Source organism: Capra hircus, chromosome 16, assembly GCF_001704415.2.
Source record: "Capra hircus breed San Clemente chromosome 16, ASM170441v1, whole genome shotgun sequence".
Lineage (NCBI taxonomy): Eukaryota > Metazoa > Chordata > Mammalia > Artiodactyla > Bovidae > Capra > Capra hircus.
Window position 1 is genome coordinate 5,100,006 of NC_030823.1, and position 20,711 is coordinate 5,120,716.

Consider the following 20,711-nt stretch of genomic DNA (forward strand, 5'->3'; position numbering starts at 1 on the left):
GTGTTTCTCTGTTAACATTTTAGTCCTTTGATGTCTATGTCCCTTGAAGTCTCAAGTTGCTGTTTGCATTTAAAGAAGCAGTCACTCCCTCCAGTCTTTACAGACTGACCTGGGGAGGGAAGTACACTGTCACATTGCTAGGGATTTTGAGACTTTTCAGACATCTTTAAAGGAGACACCTGTCCCATGTACTCAACTCCTCCTAGGAAAGAATTCTGAAGCTCATATGCTTCTATCCAGCAGCACAGACAGTCTCTGTGCTGACAGTTTCCTGGCTGCTTCCCTGGGGCAATGTCAAATGTTCACATTCATGTGCTTTCTCACAGACCCACGGGGACAGGTTGGCTTCTAGATGTCCCACAGGCCATCTGCAAAGGTCTAGGTGCCACCATGGGGACTTACACAGGGAGCTGGCCCTGGGGAGGGGATGTAGATGAGATGAGGGGCCCAGGGGTGAGAACCACAAGCACAGTGTCTGCAATGGTTTGGGGCTCCCTGGTGGGGTCTCCACGTGGTCAGTAGAACCCATGTTCCTTGAAGAATTCTAGCCCTGGATGCTGTGCTCCTGGCCTCTCCCCATCCCAGCCATGTAGGTGACCCCAGTGACCTGGATAAGGGGAGAGAGAAGAGGGCTGGAAGATGAGGATGCAGCACTTGCTCACACGCTTTTATTTTCCCCACAGGTAAAATCCTATGCTGAGGGGTCTGTCTTGGCACTAAGCAGTGCCACCTCAGGGGCAAAATGAGGCTACTGCTCTAACCTTCAGTGAGAAATCCAGTCTTCAATCTTTGTGCTCTAGCAGCATGCTGTCGTGTCTCTGCTAGACTCCTGGACCCCCACAAAGATCCTCTTATCCACAAATGATGGTCAAAGTCTGTGTTTACATCAGGAGAGACAGTGAGACTCCTGACATCTTTCTGACCTCACTCTGTTATTACAGGTTTCTTCTTTGTGGATCTTTTCCTATTTTCTTAACTAATGTCTATCAATAGGTACATGTATTTTGTTATATGGAGAAGGCAATGGCACCCCACTCCAGTACTCTTGCCTGGAAAATCCCATGGGTGGAGGAGCCTGGTAGGCTGCAGTCCATGGGGTCACGAAGACTCGGACATGACTGAGCAACTTCACTTTCACTTTTCATTTTCATGCATTGGAGAAGGAAATGGCAATCCACTCCAGTATTCTTGCCTGGAGAATCCCAGGGACGGGGGAGCCTGGTGGGCTTCCGTCTCTGGGGTCGCACAGAGTCGGACACAACTGAAGCGACTTAGCGACAGCAGATTTTGTTACATACTTATCAAGACGTCTAGGTACACTCATAGACACTTGTAAACAATAAAATTAAATAGGTCCGTTGGCAAAACAAGAATTTGATATAAACTTTTTGAGTGGATAATACAGCTGAGTCTTAGAAAATTATGAACATCTGGGATCTCAGCCCAGTTTACTCACTGACACGGATGCATCTGGGAGGAGGAGACCAGCCACTCTCTGTGCAGGTCATTGTGTTCTGATCATTTTGAAGACTGTAGCCTTCATAGCAGCGGACTGTTACAGTTTCACCCTGTAAATATTTTTCTTCACGATGTGGGTTATATCCATTTTCCAGATAATTGAAAATACATTGTCCTTAGGATCATAAAATTAATATGAAAGAAGTACAACATAAATTTGGGAAAATAGTACATTAAAGATTATAGAATTTACATAAGAATGCATTAGTATTCAAATAAAACATGTAACAATAAAAATGGAAGCTACTACCACATTTGTGGAAAATGAAAACGATAACATTCCATATTATTTGCCTTTAGTTTTATGACTAAAATATGTATAAATGATGCAGATATTCTTGTAAAGTCTCTGTATCTCTCACAGGATTTACATGAAAAGCCTCTAGTAAAGGGAAGTTCTATTGGATTTTTTGCTCATAGAACTCATCCCTTGGCCTTACTGTTGTTACATAATACTTAACTGTACTCACTTGTCAACTTTTGTCTCTTCACTCTTTCAAAGATTATGCATATAAACTTAGAGAGGTTTACTTACTGAGGCACGGTTCTTCTGGAGACCATCCTTGTGCTGTGCAAGTCAGGTAATCCCAGGAACGTTGTGAAGGAGGCACAAAATACCGATCACAGGAATAGACAAACTGTTGATTTACATATGCTGGAAAGTATCCTCTGTATGAATAATATAGCCATCCATGTTTGATTACTGGATAATCACAAGGTTTCCCTTGGAATTAAAATAGTAGAAATAATATTTTACCTCAGTATACAATTTGAATTAATATTTCATTTATGAATTATATCTTTGTTCAGTTAATTACATTCATTGCATTATGGTTTATAGGGAAAAAAAAGTTATAGAAAATTCAGATGATTGAAGTATATAAGGAACTCCTTGCTAATGAAGATCAAATTATGTCTTGTGGGTCATATTATGTAAAATGTGTATGTGGATTCTCTTGGTAGGAAACTATACAGATCTATTAAATAAATTCTCCTTAAATACAGAAGTTCCAACCTTGGTTGACTAAATTAGCATCTTAATCAAGAGATGAAAGTACAGATTTTATCTTGTGGCTCATCTGCTTTCATTTTCTTTCTTCTCCATTCTCATCAGAAACCAGAATCCTGACATTTATTCTCATACCAAGTCAATGTAGGAATCAAACAGATATTTTTACAATTATCATTCATTAGTTTACTTTTCTGTTTATTGGATATATGTGATATATAGAGAGAACCACAACAATTTTTCATTGATCGGATCACACAGAGTAACATTCTTATTTATCCATCAAACTAGACATTAAGATATCTTTTCCCTTGCTTGTCTAATCAGAGAAATGAACAATGAATAATTCTTAATATTTAAATGGTTAAGATGAAGGGAAACCCTTGTCACTTATGGTCTAATTTTAATTGGAGAATGATGTATTTTTCAGTATTTCTTACAAATGTTTTAAATGAGGTATAACATAATTACATTTTATTGTTATTAGCATATATTGAGTAATTTTCATGTATATGCTTGCTAGGTGAATTTTAAAATTTGATTCTTTGCATATCTTAATCCACTTCTTTAACAAAGACTTGTCAATTATACCCTCTCATGGCCTATAGTCTGCATTTCTCATCACTGATAGATTTCCCCCACTCTTTTGAAGCTTGTCTACATTTTTAAGTTTGAAATGCTTACATAGTTTGATTCCTCTTAAGTAATAGTTTAGGTTTCTGTCCACTATTTTTGGGAGATTAGAACATTGTCTCTTCAGCCTTGAATTTTACAAATTTCATCATGTGTGTTAAGATATGTGTATCTTTCAATAATTCTATGTTGGGCAAGTTTGAGTCTTTGTATTTGCAAGAACCAAATGAAAAGAACTCAATTAACCTTGTCATTACATTGTAGAGGAGAGATCTGAGTTCTGATTATCTGATTTCAGAACTAGTACATTTATCATTTTGATGCATCATAGAATATGAATACAGTAAAACAATCCTCTGACACTCACTTCCAAAAGGTACACAAAGAGAGCATAATTAAAAGTAAGCATCATTACTATCACTGGTGTGAGCTATTTTCCTCCTCTCTTTTATTTGGGCACATGTGAATCTGTCTTTGTCTCTCTAACCAGATCATTTATTGAAGCACATACAAGAGTCCACTATAGTTGGAATGGCATTGACTTTGTCAGGACTCAGAACAGCCTCATTCTTCTCTTACACTCCTACCAACACAGGTTCAGGTCTCATGAGCAGGCTTGGCTGTCCATCATAATGTTGGCTCAGATTGATCTCAAAACTGATGAAAACTATTCACTCAGTTTTACAGTGTTTCTAGTCTTTCTGTACCTCTGCAAGTTACTCCAAAGATCCAGGCCCAGGATCTTATAATTTTTAAATTTTAATTTTAAATGTCATGTTATTAGGTCCAACCTCACACATGGGAGTTGTTCTGAGTGATGAATTTGTCCTAATATAGGTTCACTTTCAGCACCTGTGTATCATTCCAGATGCATCTCCTTTGCAGCATTAAACTAGCTGATCATACAAAAGAGGAAGGGAACAGGCCTGACAACAAAGTCCTGCATCTGATAATCAGCTCATCTAATGAAACTATGAATATTGATAAACTATTTAAATAGTTTCCTCATGTTGTCAACAAGAACTTCACAAGGTGCCTTGTGGGATAACCTTGTTGTGATATAAATAGAATTGGGTTGATCTACCGTTTTCAAAGGGCTTCCCTATGGCTCAGTGGTGAAGAATCCATCTGCAATGCAGCAGACACAGGAGATGTAGGTTTCATCTGTGGGTCAGAAAGATTCCCCTGGAGAAGGAAATGGCAACCCACTGCAGTATTCTTGCCTGGAGAATTCCACAGACAGAGGATCCTGGTAGGCTATAGTCCAAAGGATCACAAAAGTTGTACACGTTTGAGTGACTAAGCACACAGCACCATTTTCATAAATCCATCTTAAACAAGATGAAATATTTTTCTTAAAATTCTTATGCAGATTAAAACCTGTTTCATACTGCTAACACCTTCATTTTAATGGAACTTATGCTTTGAAAATTCATTTTAAATGTATGCTTGGAATTACCATTAAGGTCACTGAACTGTTTCATATCACTACAGTTTTCTTTCATGGAATAACTGGTTTAAGTATGCTGAAATTTTACAGTGAACTGTTAGAAAGAAGATTGTTTAGAGGCAACTTAGAGGAAGTTGAGGAGTAAAGGAAGCAGCCCCAGAAAATACTCTGTTCAGCTGACCTGAAGTTTTTCTATATGTGATGGTTTTAGGAAAGTCCACAACGCCTTCCACACTCCTCTCTTCAAACATTAGAACCTAAGTCCTCACCACTGAGTGTGCAGTTAGTATTCATTTCTAAAGAATACACATGACTGAATGACAGTGTGCAACCAAGTCATACCTGGTGTAGAGGATTCCTCCTCCCTCTCTGGGGTCACTGCCCATTGAGGAAAGCTAGCTGTCTCTCAAGTGACCTGCAGAGATGCCCAGCTGGTTAGGTACTGAGGCCTCCCCACAAAGCCAAGACAGTGAGCCAATTTGGAAGCAAAGTCTCCAGCCCAGCTGAGCCTCCAGGTGACTGTGGCTCAGGTTAATACCCTGACTGCCAGCCATGCATAGTGATTCAGAACCAGACAGTGAAGGCCCTTCCTCATTCCTGACCCACAGGAGCTCCAAGAATATGGAAGGGTGTTGTCCTAAGCCAAAATGTTTTCTGGGAAATGTGGTAATTTGGCTATGTATCTAATACAATGGTTTCCCAGTGGGCACAAGTGGTAAAGAAGCCACTTGCCAATGCAGGAGACATAGTACATGCAGGTTTCAGTCCCTGATTGAGAAGAACACCTGGAAGAGGGCACTCCAGCACTCTTGCCTGGAAAATCCCATGGAGAGCGAAGGTGGCAAAGAGTCAGGCAAGACTGAGCAATTTAGCATGTGCGCATGCAGGCATCTAAAACAATAGGTGCTATGTGATGATAGTTTTACTTAAGGGCTTAGATCCAGTATTACAATTATTTTGCATGCTAAGTCGCTTCAGTCGTGTCTAGTTGTTTGTGATCATTGTAGACTATATCCTGCCAAGCTTCTCTGTCCATGGGATTCTCCAGCCAAGAATAGTGGAGTAGGTTGTTAGAGATTTATATATTCAAAACCACAGCCATATTTTATCTTTGAGTGGCAAAAATGTAAAGAGTTTTTAGTTTACAAAAATGTTTTTATTCCTTATTAGAATTGCCTACTTCAAGAAGCAAATAATGCTTCTAAAAGCGCAGAATTAGCATACAGAGTAAGGCAGATACTTGGATTTGCCCTATGCATAGGGCATGGTGCCCCATTGTTGTATGTTTAAGAGAAAGAAATTTCACAATTAAGGTCAAGATATGAATGGAACATACAAGCACATCTTGGAGCAGGTGCCCAGCCATCTCTGGTACACGTTGCCTCAGTTCCACGGATCTCAGGAATAAAACCCTTTTTACACTCGTAAGTGATTTTATCTTGACCTCTGTATTTGCTTAATTCAGGTCTGTACACACCATTGGGAATATGAGGAGGATCACATATTATTTCTGAAAAGACAAAAGGTATGTTCACAATATAGAAATCACATCTCTTAAAATAATCAATTATATAAAAATATAAAAGTGGATGTTATTAATTTGTTCTTAGTACAGCACAAAAGTCAGTAAAATGAGCATAGCCTCATACCCCTCCTGCTGTATCACTTACATTTCCCTTCACTGTGTTTCTCATCTGATATATCTATACCCTCAGTACTCTTGAACCCTCTTTCTCCACAGTCAACACACACTTCATGATATTCCACATCTGGCAATGAATTCATGATGTATCTCTTCAGCTATTCTTTCCACTTTATGCAAGTTTCTCGGCTTCTGTATTTCTACAAGTACTGCTGGCAATTATTCTCCTCCCTCCAGACACTTGTTGCAATAACACACCCTGTCCTTTTGAAGTAGACTTAAATACAGGGATTGCATAGGGCAATGAAATGAATGTGGAAGTAATGTTTTCCTTTAGGGAGGGAGTTGAAAAAGTCATTGAATTTTCATATTCCCTTTCCCACAGCTACAGTGATTAAAGAAGAACATGGAAGGGCATACCTCCATTCCCTGATTCTGACAATTAAAATAATGAGGAGGGTCCCTGCTGACCTATGTTTTCTGGGAAATTTGTTAATTAAGACTATATATCTAAAACAATGGGCTTCCCAGTTGGCACAAGTGGTAAGGAATCCACCTGCCGATGCAGGAGACATAGCAGATGCAGGTTCTGATGAAGGTTGGAAGTGAGCATATATAGAAAATAAACTTTAGTTTTTTAAGCCACTAAGATTTTGGAACACATCATTCTTATTGTAATCAAATAACCTAATCCAGGTTTCAAAACTCCTTTTAGTATAAAGACTCAGGTAAAAGGTGTCTGTTGTAAATACTGAACTCCACCATTGTAGGGCAGAAGTAGCCATCAGTCAGTTCAGTCACTCAGTTGTGTCTGAATCTGCGACCCCATGAATTGCAGCACGCCAAGCCTCCCTGTACATCACCAACTCTCGCAGTTCCCTCAAACTCATATCCATCCAGTTGGTGATGCCATCCAGCCATCTCATCCTCTGTCCTCCCCTCTTCCTCCTTCCCCCAATCCCTCCCAGCATCAGAGTCTTTTCCAATGAGTCAACTGTTTGCATGAGGTGGCCAAAGTACTAGTACTAGCTTTAGCATCATTCTTTCCAAAGAAAACCCAGGACTGATTTCCTTTAGAATAGACTGATTGGATCTCCTTGCAGTCCAAGGGACTCTCAAGAATCTTCGCCAACACCACAGTTCAATAGTATCAATTCTTTGGCACTCAGCTTTCATCACAGTCCAACTCTCACATCCATACATGACCACTGGAAAAATCATAGCCTTGACTAGATAGACCTTTGTTGGCAAAGCAATGGCTCTGCTTTTCAATATGCTATCTAGGTTGGTCATAACTTTTCTTCCAAGGAGTAAGCATCTTTTAATTTCATGGCTGCAGTCACCATCTACAATGATTTTGGAGCCCATAAAATTAGTCTGACACTGTTTCCACTGTTTCCCCATCTATTTCCCATGAAGTGATGGGACCAGATGCCATGATCTTAGTTTTCTGAATATTGAGCTTTAAGCCAACTTTTTCACTCTCCTCTTTCACTTTCATCAAGAGGCTCTTTAGTTCCTCTTCACTTTCTGCCATAAGGGTGGTGTCATCTGCATATCTGAGGTTATTTATATTTCTGCTGGCAATCTTGATTCCAGATTGTGCTTCTTCCAGCCCAGCGTTTCTCATGATGTACTCTGAATAGAAGTTAAATAAGCAGGGTGACAGTATACAGCCTTGACGTACTCCATTTCCTATTTGGTACCAGTCTGTTGTTCCATGTCCAGTTCTAACTGTTGTTTCCTGACCTGCATATAGATTTCTCGAGGCAGGTCAGGTGGTCTGGTAGTCCCATCTCTTTCAGAATTTTCCACAGTTTATTGTGATCCTCACAGTCAAAGGCTTTGGCATAGTCAAGAAAGCAGAAATAGATGTTTTTCTGGAACTCTCTTGCTTTTTCCATGATCCAGCACATGTTGGCAATTTGATCTCTGCTTCCTCTGCCTTTTCTAAAACCAGCTTGAACATCAGGAAGTTCACAGTTCACGTATCGCTGAAGCCTGACTTGGAGAATTTTGAGCATTACTTTACTAGCATGTGAGATGAGTGCAATTGTGCGGTAGTTTGAGCATTCTTTGGCATTGCCTTTCTTTGGGACTGGAATAAAAACTGACCTTTTCCAGTCCTGTGACCACTGCTGAGTTTTCCAAATTTGCTGGCAGATTGAGTGCAGCACTTTCACAGCATTATCTTTCAAGATTTGAAATAGCTCAACTGGAATTCCATCACCTCCACTAGCTTTGTTCGTAGTGATGCTTTCTAAGGCCCACTTGACTTCACATTCCAGGATGTCTAGCTCTAAGTGAGTGATCACACCATCGTGTTTATCTGCGTCGTGAAGATCGTTTTTGTACAGTTCTGTGTATTCTTGCCACCTCTTCTTAATATCTCCCCCTTCTGTTAGGTCCATACCATTTCTGTCCTTTATTGAGCCCATCTTTGCATGAAATATTCCCTTGGGATCTCTAATTTTCTTGAAGAGATCTCTAGTCCTTCCAATCTGTTGTTTTCCTTTACTTCTTTGCATTGATCACTAAGGAAGGCTTTCTTATCTCTCCTTGCTATTCTGTGGAGCTCTGCATTCAGATGCTTCTATCTTTCTTTTTCTCCTTTGCTTTTCCCTTCTCTTCTTTTCACAGCTATTTGTAATGCCTCCTCAGACAGCCATTTTGCTTTTTTGCATTTCTTTTCCGTGGGGATGGTCTTGACCCGTCTCCTGTACAATGTCACCAACCTCCGTCCATAGTTTATCAGGCACTCTGTCTATCAGATCTAGGCCCTTAAATCTATTTCTCACTTCCACTGTATAATCATAAGGGATTTGATTTTGGTCATTCCTGAATGATCTAGTGGTTTTCCCTAGTTTCTTCAGTTTAAGTCTGAATTTGGCAATAAGGAGCTCATGAACTGAGCCACAGTCAGCTCCCAGTCTTGTTTTTGCTGACTGTATAGAGCTTCTCCATCTTTGGCTGCAAAGAATATAATCAGTCTGATTTCAGTGTTGACCATCTGGTGATGTCCATGTGTAGAGTCTTCTCTTGTGTTGTTGGAAGAGGGTGTTTGCTATGACCAGTGCATTCTCTTGGCAAAACTCTATTAGCCTTTGCTCTGAAGTAGCCATAGACAATACATATAAGAAATAGGCATGTCTCTGTTCCAGTAAGTTAGTTTACAAAAAAGGGACAGGCTGGATTTGAGCTAGGGCTATGGCGTGAACCACACATGGGACAACAAACTGGCTCAAATTTGAGAAAGGAGTACATCAAGGCTGTATATTGTCACCATGCATATTTAACTTCTATACAGAGTACATCATGTGAGTTGCTGGACTGGATGAATCACAAGCTGGCATCAAGATAGCCAGGAGAAATATCAACAACCTCAGGTATGCAGACAATAGCACCCTAATGGCAGAAAGCGAAGAGGAACTAAAAAGCCTCTTGATGAAAGTGAAAGAGGAGAGTAAAAAAGCTGGCTTAAAATTCAACATTCAATAAACTAAGATCATGGCAATCGGTCCCATCATTTCATGGCAAATAGAGGGGAAAAACTGGAAGCAGTGGCAGAATTTATATTCTTGGGCTCCAAAATCACTGCAGATGGTGACTGCAGCTATGAAATTAAAAGACACTTACTCCTTCGAAGAAAAGTTATGACAAACCTAGACAGCATATTAAAAACCAGAGACATCACTTTGCCAACAGAAGTCTGTCTAGTCAAAGCTATGGTTTTTCCTGTCGTCATATACGGATGAGAGAGTTGGACCATAAGAACGCTGAGCACCAAAGAACTGATGCTTTCAAACTGTGGAGCTGGAGAGGACTCTTGAGAGACTCTTGGGTAGCAAGGAGATCAAACCAGTCAATCCTAAAGGAAATCAACCCTGAATATTCACTGGAAGGACTGAAGCTGAAGCTGAAGCTCCAATGCTTTGGCCATCTGATGTGAAGAGTTGACTCACTAGAAAAGACTCTCATGCTGGGAAAGATTGAAGGTTGGGGGAGAAGGGGACAACAGAGGATGAGATGGTTGAATGGCATCACTAACTCAATAGACATGAGTCAGAGCAAACTCTGGGAGATAGTGAAGGACAGGGAAACCTGGCATGCTGCCGTTTATGGGGTTGCAAAGAGTTGGACACAACTTCATGACTGCACAACAACTGTGTGCCACACAATAGTGTGCTACCCCTTGACATAGTCCTTTCTGATTTGTAAAGTTCTACTCAGTCATTTATATCAACTTTGTTAGTACACAACAAGGATCAATTTGCAATAATCTTTTTCTTTTAAGTCATGCTTTCCAGGTGGCTCAGTGGTAAAGCGTCCAATGGAGGAGACAGAGGTTCAGTCCCTGGGTCAGGAAGATACCCTGGAGAAGGGAGTCCCAATCCATGCCAGTATTGTTGCCTGGGAAATCCCAAGGACAGAGGAGCCTGGCGGGCTACAGTCCATGGGATCTCAAAGGAATCAGACATGACTTAACAACTAAACAACAACAAATAAACATCAATACTCCATTGTCAGAAAAAATAAACTGCTTAGTGGTAAGGAGTATATGAGTTAAAGGAACTGTAATAAAATATACAACAAAAGATATAGAAGAAATGTAACATTACCTATACAAGCAGGAGCTGGAGTCCATCCAGATTTAGTGCATATTGTATCTCCCCTCTGACCATATTCAAAACCGGCTGCACATCTATATTGAACTCGTTCGTTTGCCTTATAAGTTGCCTTTGGAAGTACAGCGTGTCCATTTAAAATGACAGGTGGTTTGCAGAAAATTTCTAAACAAAAGGGGTTAAATTCAAAAATGTCCATTATATGTCAAAGTACTATATCCCAGACATAAGTTATATAAAGATACAATTTTTGTTTCCATTCCATTAAGTAAATTAGGCCACCAAACAAAGTCCTGTTTTGACTTGAATGCTTGATGAACAATTTATCAGTTGTTCTTAACATTCATTTTGGAAGAAAGTTAAAATTCTGATTTAAATCTTATTGCTGATTTATTTAGTTGGGGGATAAATTAGTCCTCTTGAAATAAATAATGTCCAGTAACTTCATCAGCTATATATATAAAACTGAATACCAAAGTAGTTTCATTGTGATTTATGTAAAACAGCCTATTCATACGTATCCTGGTTTTCCATATAGTTTGCTTTATTTTAGATTAAAGTGATATAAAGAAGATACTTGTTATAACTTAAGCATTTTATATATTATAATATTCTGAATGAATCTGAACATCAATTTCTAGAGCTGTGGGAAATTACATCCAAAGGATATTCACCAATTTGGTATTACCAAATATTTATGTTGTCCCCTGTCCTTCATTTGTAGAAAGCTAGAAAACATCATGTACTTAATGCCTTTCTCTTTTTTTCAACTTTTTCTAGGCTTTGTTTTTATTTTTATTTTACCTAATTTTTATTGGTATTTATTTGCTTTACAGTGCTGTGTTAGTTTCTACTGTACAGCACAGTTAATGAACTATATGTATACATATATCCCTTCTTTTTTGGAATTCCTTTCCAGTTGTGTCTCCACAGAGCACTGAGTTCCCTGTGCTATACAGTAGGTTCTCATTAATTTTCTATTTTATACATGGTATCAATAATGTCTCTATATATGTCAATCCCAGTCTTACCATTCATCCCACTTCCCCTTCCCCCTTGGTATCCATAAGTTTGTTCTCTACATCTGTGTCTCTGATTCAGCTTTGTAAATGAGATCAGCTCTACCGATTTTTTCAGATTCTACATATATGTGTTAATACCCAATACTTGATACAAATTTGGAGTCTTTGTATTTGCAAGAACCAAGTGAAAAAACTCAATTAACTTTGTCATTACATTGTAGAGGAGAGATCTGAGTTCTGATTATCTGATTTCAGAACTAGTACATTTATCATTTTGATGCATCATAGAATATGAATACAGTAAAACAATCCTCTGACACTCACTTCCAAAAGGTACACAAAGAGAGCATAATTAAAAGTAAGCATCATTACTATCACTGGTGTGAGCTATTTTCCTCCTCTCTTTTATTTGGGCACATGTGAATCTGTCTTTGTCTCTCTAACCAGATCATTTATTGAAGCACATACAAGAGTCCACTATAGTTGGAATGGCATTGACTTTGTCAGGACTCAGAACAGCCTCATTCTTCTCTTACACTCCTACCAACACAGGTTCAGGTCTCATGAGCAGGCTTGGCTGTCCATCATAATGTTGGCTCAGATTGATCTCAAAACTGATGAAAACTATTCACTCAGTTTTACAGTGTTTCTAGTCTTTCTGTACCTCTGCAAGTTACTCCAAAGATCCAGGCCCAGGATCTTATAATTTTTAAATTTTAATTTTAAAGGTCATGTTATTAGGTCCAGCCTCACACATGGGAGTCGTTCTGAGTGATGAATTTGTCCTAATATAGGTTCACTTTCAGCACCTGTGTATCATTCCAGATGCATCTCCTTTGCAGCATTAAACTAGCTGATCATACAAAAGAGGAAGGGAACAGGCCTGACAACAAAGTCCTGCATCTGATAATCAGCTCATCTAATGAAACTATGAATATTGATAAACTATTTAAATAGTTTCCTCATGTTGTCAACAAGAACTTCACAAGGTGCCTTGTGGGATAACCTTGTTGTGATATAAATAGAATTGGGTTGATCTATCGTTTTCAAAGGGCTTCCCTATGGCTCAGTGGTGAAGAATCCATCTGCAATGCAGCAGACACAGGAGATGTAGGTTTCATCTGTGGGTCAGAAAGATTCCCCTGGAGAAGGAAATAGCAACCCACTGCAGTATTCTTGCCTGGAGAATTCCGCAGACAGAGGATCCTGGTAGGCTATAGTCCAAAGGATCACAAAAGTTGTACATGATTGAGCGAGTAAGCACACAGCACCATTTTCACAAATCCATCTTAAACAAGATGAAATATTTTTCTTAAAATTCTTATGCAGATTAAAATCTGTTTCATACTGCTAATACCTTCATTTTAATGGAACTTATGTTTGAAAATTCATTTTAAATGTATGCTTGGAATTACCATTAAGGTCACTGAACTGTTTTATATCATTACAGTTTTCTTTCATGGAATAACTGGTTTAAGTATGCTGAAATTTTACAGTGTACTGTTAGAAAGAAGATTGTTTAGAGGCAACTTAGAGGAAGTTGAGGAGTAAAGGAAGCATCCCCTGAAAATATTCTGCTCAGCTCACCTGACGTTTTTCTATATGTGATGGTTTTAGGAAAGTCCACAACACCTTCCACACTCCTCTCTCCAAATATTAGAGCCTAAGTCCTCTCTACTGAGTGTGCAGGACTTAGTGACCATTTCTCATGATTACACATGACTGATGTGACAGTGTGACAAACTCATACCTGGTGTGGAGGCTTCCTCCTCCCTGTCTGCTGTCACTGGCCCTGAATAAAGCTAGATGTCTCTCAAGCAACCTGTGCAGATGACCACGTAGTCAGGTGCTGAGGCCTTCCCCGAAAGCCAAGAGAGTGAGCCAACTTGGAAGCAATGCCTCCAGCCCAGCTGAGTGTCCAGGTAACAGTGGCCCAGGCCATTACCCAGTTGCCTCCCAAACAGAGTGATACATAACTAGCCAGCGAAGCCCTTTCTTTATTCTTGACCCACAGGAGCTCTAAGAATATGGAGGTGTATTGTCTTAAGCCAATATGTTTTCTGGAAAATTTGTTAATTAGGACTATGTATCTAATATAATGGGCATCCCACTTGGTGCTAGTGGTAAACAAGGAACCCGCCTGCCAATGCAGGAGACATAGTACAGGCAGGTTTGATCCTTGGGTTTGGATGGTCCCCTGGAGGCAGGCATGGCAACCCACTCCAGTATTGTTGCCTGGAAAATCCCATGGACAGAGAAGCCTGGTGGGCTACAGCCGATGGGGAGGCAAAGAGTCAGACATGACTGAAGCGACTTAGCATGCGGGCACGCAGGCATCTACAATAGGTGTTAGTTGATGTGAGTTTCACTTAATGGCTTGAATCTGATATTACAATTATTTTGCATGCCAGAAATTTCATAAGTGCACCCATAAATTATGGAAGAAAAACTTTGCTTAAATATTCAAACATTTAGCTTTAAGACCACTTTTGGAAAGAGTTCAGTTGTTAATGAGAAGAGAAGGGTTGCACTGGAATATCTGGTGAAGATTTGTCAAAGTTTCACATTTCTCTTTCATATTGTCTACTCTTTCTCCTCTTGTTCGGAAATATGCCTGTAGTCTTATTCTGCTGCTGCTGCTGCTAAGTCGCTTCAGTCGTGTCTGACTCTGTGTGACCCCATAAACGGCAGCCCACCAGGCTCCCCCATCCCTGGGATTCTCCAGGCAAGAACACTGGGGTGGGTTGCCATTTCCTTCTCCAATGCATGAAAGTGCAAAGTGAAAGTGAAGTCGCTCAGTCATGCCCGACTCTTAGCGATCCCATGGACTGCAGCCTACCAGGCTCATCTGCCCATGGGATTTTCCAGGCAAGAGTACTGGAGTGGGGTGCTATTGCCTTCTCCAGTAATCTTATTCTAACTGATTAATAAACCATCACTCATGTACCTGAGAATCAGGAGAAACAATTCATGTCTGCCTGCTCCTCAGCAAGAATAATGGTGATGCAGCCGTTCTTATAAGTGATCTGGGGCCAGAGCTGCTTTTAATTGTAACACTAAGGACTCGACAGGGAGCTTTACTGTGCTGCAGATGTTGTTCACGAAGAAAATTACCAAATGGACTAAAATAGCATGGAACAAATTATGAGATGAATAATGCAGAGTGATGCATATTCTATTCACATCTTGAATGTCACGAGGGATCATAAAACTCATTAGAGTTTTCATTTACAAAAACTTGAAGACAAATGGATTATTAAAAAAATGAAAGACAAATATATCATAATGAAAAACATATAAGTTTTATATTTTGGAGTAAAATCTTTGTTTTCAATATGATTTAATTACTTATATTAATACATTTATATAATTTGATTTTTGTTTTTCATTTTCATTGGAGTTGCTTTTAAATATTGGGTTAGCTTCTGCTGTACATCAAAACAAATCTGAATATGTTATATGAATGTGTGTGTATATATATATATATATATATCCCCTTTTCTTGGATTTCCTTCCCATTTAGGTCACCAGAGAGCATTGAGTGGAGCTGCCTATGATACACAGTAAGTTCTCCTTAGTTATCTATTTTATCCACAACTGCCAGGACATGGAATCAACCTAAATGTCCATCAACAGAACAGATGCAGAAGAAGTGGTACATATACACAGTGAAATATTACTCAGCCATAAAAAGCTATGAAATTGCATAATTTGCAGAGACATGGATGGACCTAGAGACTGCCACATAGAGTGAAGCAAGGCAGAAAGAGAAAAATAAATAATGTATAATATTGCTTATATACAGAATCTAGAAAAATGCTACAGATGAACTTATTGCAAAGCAAAAATAGAGATACAGGCATAGAGAACGGATGTCTAGATACAAGAGGGCTCAAGAGTAGAGGGATGAATTGGGAGAGTGTAAAAAATAGATTACTAATGAAAACAACTTATAAGTTTAAAACTAAAAGTGACAATTTTTTTAAGGTTGTCAACATTTACATTTCTCTCTGAAAAGAATTCTAAATATATTGGCACTACACTGGAAATTAAGACTGTCTTTCACATTTTGTAAAAGGAAAATATATCTTGTACCTACGCTGGTTTTTAAAAACTAACAGTGATGTTAATGATCTTTAATAGATTTAAGCTATAATCACAATACAGTCAAATGAACATATTTAAAATGAGATTTGAACCTGCAAAAATCACCCTATGTTAAAGTATAAAAATAACCATTGTTCTCCAGAGCTTTCTCATATTACAAGTAAGACTCTCCTAAACATTCTGGAATTATAATTTACTTTTCTGTGACACATTTTCTATTCACATTTTCATGAGCATATTCACATGACCCCATAATCTACATGGAGTACCTTTTTGCACTGTGGAACTCAGATGACATAGAAAAGTATTCATTTTGTTTTCCCCTTTTAGGTGAATGTCTGATCATTTTTCCATTAAGGTATTCTTATGTTTATCTCACAGTGCAGACTATTTTAACCAATTTATTCAATCAAAAATACACACAACGGAAAGTAGATAGTTATATTTAGGAGGAAGCCGGAGTGTTCACGTCGGTTTCAACTTACCCTGTCCATGAGCAGTGTAAAACCACAAGGTGAGAAGGACATTGATTAACAACAACATGTTAGATTTTCCCAGTGGTACATTCACACAAATACTCCAGTTGCACTGTCTAGGGTTCAAAAATCTGCTTCATTTGCAGTTATCTAGTGTGACTGAATTTATGCGTTACAATGAATCTAGTTAATTAGTGCCATTTAGTAAATATCAAAGTTCAAAGTTCTGAAATGTACCTACCTTGTTTCTGTTGGTAGTTTCACAATAAGTTATTGTATTCATCACCTGATATCTATGTGCACAACTTTCTGTGGCTAATATGGACTGGCTCCAAAGCCATATATCAGATACTAACTTTCAATAATATATTTCAAGACAGTAGGTGAAGTTTGTACCAGCCATTTGGGTCATCCGTATTTTCATGGACTGGGGAAAGTGAATAAATAAAAAAAAAATTATAGTAGAGCTTAAAAACAATCATATAAATTATAGCACAATCCCTTCATTTACATGCTATTTATGTATGTGTTTTATGATTATCAATTTCCTAATTTTGTTAACATATAATTGACATAAAGCACTGCATAAGTTTCAGGTGTACGGCCTAATGATGTAATTTACATATATCCTGAAATGATTACAACAGTAAGGTTTGTGAATATCCATCATCTCATACAGATATAAAAGTAAAGAAAAAAGAATTTGTGATGAGAACTCAGGACTTACCATCCTATTAACTTTCATACTTAAGATACAGCAGAATTAGTCATATTAATCATGTTGTACACTACATTCTTAGTACTAATCTATCTCACAGCAGGAATTTGGTACCTTTTGACTGGCTTCATCCAGTTCCCCTATCTCCAGGCCTAGCCTATGGTAATCACAAATGAGATTTATTTTTCAAAGTATTTGTTTGTGCTTTTAAGTACAGTTGACCTACAACATTCTGTTACTTTCTGTTACACAGTGTAGTGATTCCATGTTTCTGTCCATTTCAAAATAATTGCCACAGTAAGTCTAGTTACAATCTAGCAAGATTTTGAAAATTGCATAATTATTGACTAAATGCTCCGCACTGAATATTTCATGTTTATGACTCATCTATTTTGCACCTGGAAGTTTCTCCCCTTAACCTCTCCCTCACCAGAGGATCTGGAGTGCATCCCTTAAAAAGACACATACAGAATTGTTCATTGCAGCTTTATTCATAAATGGCAAAAATGCAATTGTTCCCATGAACATTGAGAAAATGGATAAAACATTTGTAGCATTTTTATATGACTGATTAATACGCACTAATTTAGAAAATGATAGACAGTGATTTGGGATAATCTCACAGCTCTTGCAAATGGAAAAAAATCAAACACACTCACTAAGTACATATCTTATAATTTCATTGGTAGGCTTTCGAAAGGTTGAAAACCTCGTCATGAAGGTGGTGCCTACGAAGTAACGTGTGGTACAGAATGGGACGAGACACAAGGAAACCTGAGGATGTGTTGGACATTTACTCAATTTAGTCCTGGGTAGTAGTTACACAGGCATACATGTGTGTTAAAAAAATTATCAATCACGTTAAGATTAACTTTAGGTGTTTAGCTATTTCTATGTTTAACGTTGCTTTAAAAATTACCATTTTCAGAATAAAATGTAAAGTTAAAAGTCAAAATCCAATCCAGAGGACACACCTTATGTCTCAAATCAAAAGGACTTGAAAGAGCCTTGAGTTTTTATCCCCAAACACAAGAATTTGGGGTATTGGTCATACTAGATTCTACTAAATAAGATGAAATCCTATATGAAAAATGAAACAAATTTGTGAATGGGGTGCTATTTTCACTTTCAACATTTTAATGTTTCTTTTTTTATGTATACCTTCTATAAAAATAGTTGTGGACATTTCCATAAGCTAAAATTTCCATACAACTTATGTTTTCATAGAGAGAACTATAGATTGTTTAAATGTTTATCAATAAAAAAATGTTGAAAAAAAGAAAAAGAAAAAGTTACCTGTGGCAGATTCATGTTGATGTATGGCAAAATCAATACAATACTGTAAAGTAATTAACCTCCAATTAAAATAAATAAATTTATATTTTTTTAAAAAGTTATTGTTTTTCTTCAAAAGTTCATTTCTCATTGAACACACACCTCCACTCCAAATAGAAATAGTGTAGTTATGGAACATGGAGAGACTTCAAAAGGCATGAAGGAACATTTGGGATGATGAAAATATTCTACATCTTGATTATAGAGTAATTGTATAGATGTATTGGGAAGGAAACGGAAACTTACTCCAGTATTCTTGCCTGGGAAATACCATGGACAGAGAAGCTTGGCAGGCTACCCTCCATGGGATCGCAAGAGTTGGACACAGCCTGTCACAACAAAACTATATATATTTTATGAGACTCATCATGTTGCATATTTAGAATAGACAGGTTAAACATGTCTTCTCTGTAAGGGTAATGGGAAGTTTCGCAGAGCTCTAGGTGGGGGAAAATAGAAGGACTTTAGAATTCTCCAAAGAAACTAAAAGACCAAGGCAATAATAGAAGAGCATTTTCATAAAAGTTAAGAAAAGAAAAGGAAAACCAAGAGTTTTATATCCATACAACCAGGCAGCCAAGTATTACACTACAGAAAATATTTTTAATTGTGCAAGAACTCATAGGACACTATTGATCTACAGATGCACACATTCCGTGGCTATAGCTACATGCTTAGTCACCCAGTCGTGTCTGACTTTTGCTATCCTTTGGATTTTAGCCCGCCAGTCTCCTCTGTCTATTAGATTTTCTAGGCAAGAATAAAGGTGAGGATTTCCATTACCTCCTCCACAGAATCTTCACAAACCAGCAATCAAACTAGTATTTCCCATGTCTCCTGCCTTGCAGGCAGATTCTTTAAATGTTGAGCCATTAAGGAGCTGCCTCCATGCATGTAAGGGGCACCTTAAATATGGAATCTACCTCATTCCACCTGAATGAAGAGTTCAAAAGAATAGACAAAAGAGATAAGAAAGCATCCTTAAGTGAACAATGCAAAGAAATAGAGGAAAGCAATAGAATGGTAAAGACTAAAGATCTTTTCAAGAAAATTAGAGATACAAAAGGAACATTTCATGCAAATATGGGCACTGAAGGATAGAAAGAGTTGGACCTAATAGAAGCAGAAGATATTAAGAAGAGGTGGCAGGAATACATAGAAAATCTGTACAAAAATACAAAAAACCTCGAAAAGCCAAAACAATCTTGAAAAAGAAGAATGGAACTGGAAGAATCAACCTGCCTGACTTCAGGCTCTACTACAAAGCCACAGTCATCAGGACAATATGGTACTGGCACAAAGACAGAAATAGAGATCAATGGAAAAAAATAAAAGCCCAGAGATAAATCCACATACCTATGGACACTTTATCTTCGACAAAGGAGACAAGAATATACAATGGAGAAAAGACAAACTCTTGAACAAGTGGTGCTGGGAAAACTGGTAAACCACTTGTAAAAGAAGGAAACTAGAACACTTTCTAACACCATACCCAAAACTAAACTCAAAATGGATTAAAGATCTAAACGTAAGACCAGAAACTATAAAACTCCTTCAGGAAAACATAGGCAAAACACTCTCTGACATAAATCACAGCAGGATCCTCTATGACCCACCTCCCTGAATACTGGAAATAAAAGCAAAAACAAAAAAATGGGATCTAATTAAAACTAAAAGCTTCTGCACAACAAAGGAAACTATAAGTAAGGTGAAAAGACAGCCTTCGGAATGGGAGAAAATAATAGCAAATGAAGCAACTGACAAACAACTAATCTCAAAAATATACAGGCAACTTATGCAACTCAACTCCAGAAAAATAAACGACCCAATCAAAAAATGGGCCAAAGAACTAAATAGACATTTTTCCAAAGAAGACATACAGATGGCTAACAAACACATGAAAAGATGCTCTACATCACTCATTATCAGAGAATTGCAAATCAAAACCACAATGAGGTACCATTTCATGCCAGTCAGAATGGCTGTGATCCAAAAGTCTAGAAGCAATAAATGCTGGAGAGGGTGTGGAGAAAAGGGAACCCTCTTACACTGTTGGTGGGAATGCAAACTAGTACAGCCACTATGGAGAACAGTGTGGAGATTCCTTAAAAAACTGGAAATAGAACTGCCTTATGACCCAGCAATCCCACCGCTGGGCATACACACTGAGGAAACC

At 38.2% G+C, this 20,711-nt stretch overlaps 1 protein-coding gene across 3 annotated transcripts in view; it reads right to left on the bottom strand.

Annotated features, from left to right (window-relative positions):
* LOC102184713 (complement factor H) overlaps positions 1 to 16,627 on the bottom strand; it is a 73,851-nt gene extending 57,224 nt beyond the window's left edge. The window contains exons 1-5 of one of the 3 annotated variants that reach the window (XM_018060137.1): positions 16,492 to 16,627; positions 10,872 to 11,042; positions 5,947 to 6,120; positions 2,054 to 2,242; positions 1,457 to 1,633 (exon numbers count right to left, since the gene is read on the bottom strand). In XM_018060137.1, the coding sequence (XP_017915626.1) occupies positions 1,457 to 1,633; positions 2,054 to 2,242; positions 5,947 to 6,120; positions 10,872 to 11,042; positions 16,492 to 16,549 (769 nt within the window). In that variant the 5' untranslated portion in view covers positions 16,550 to 16,627. The remainder of the gene's footprint in view (positions 1 to 1,456; positions 1,634 to 2,053; positions 2,243 to 5,946; positions 6,121 to 10,871; positions 11,043 to 16,491) is intronic. The other 2 variants (XM_018060138.1, XM_018060139.1) reach the window with 2 other exon arrangements.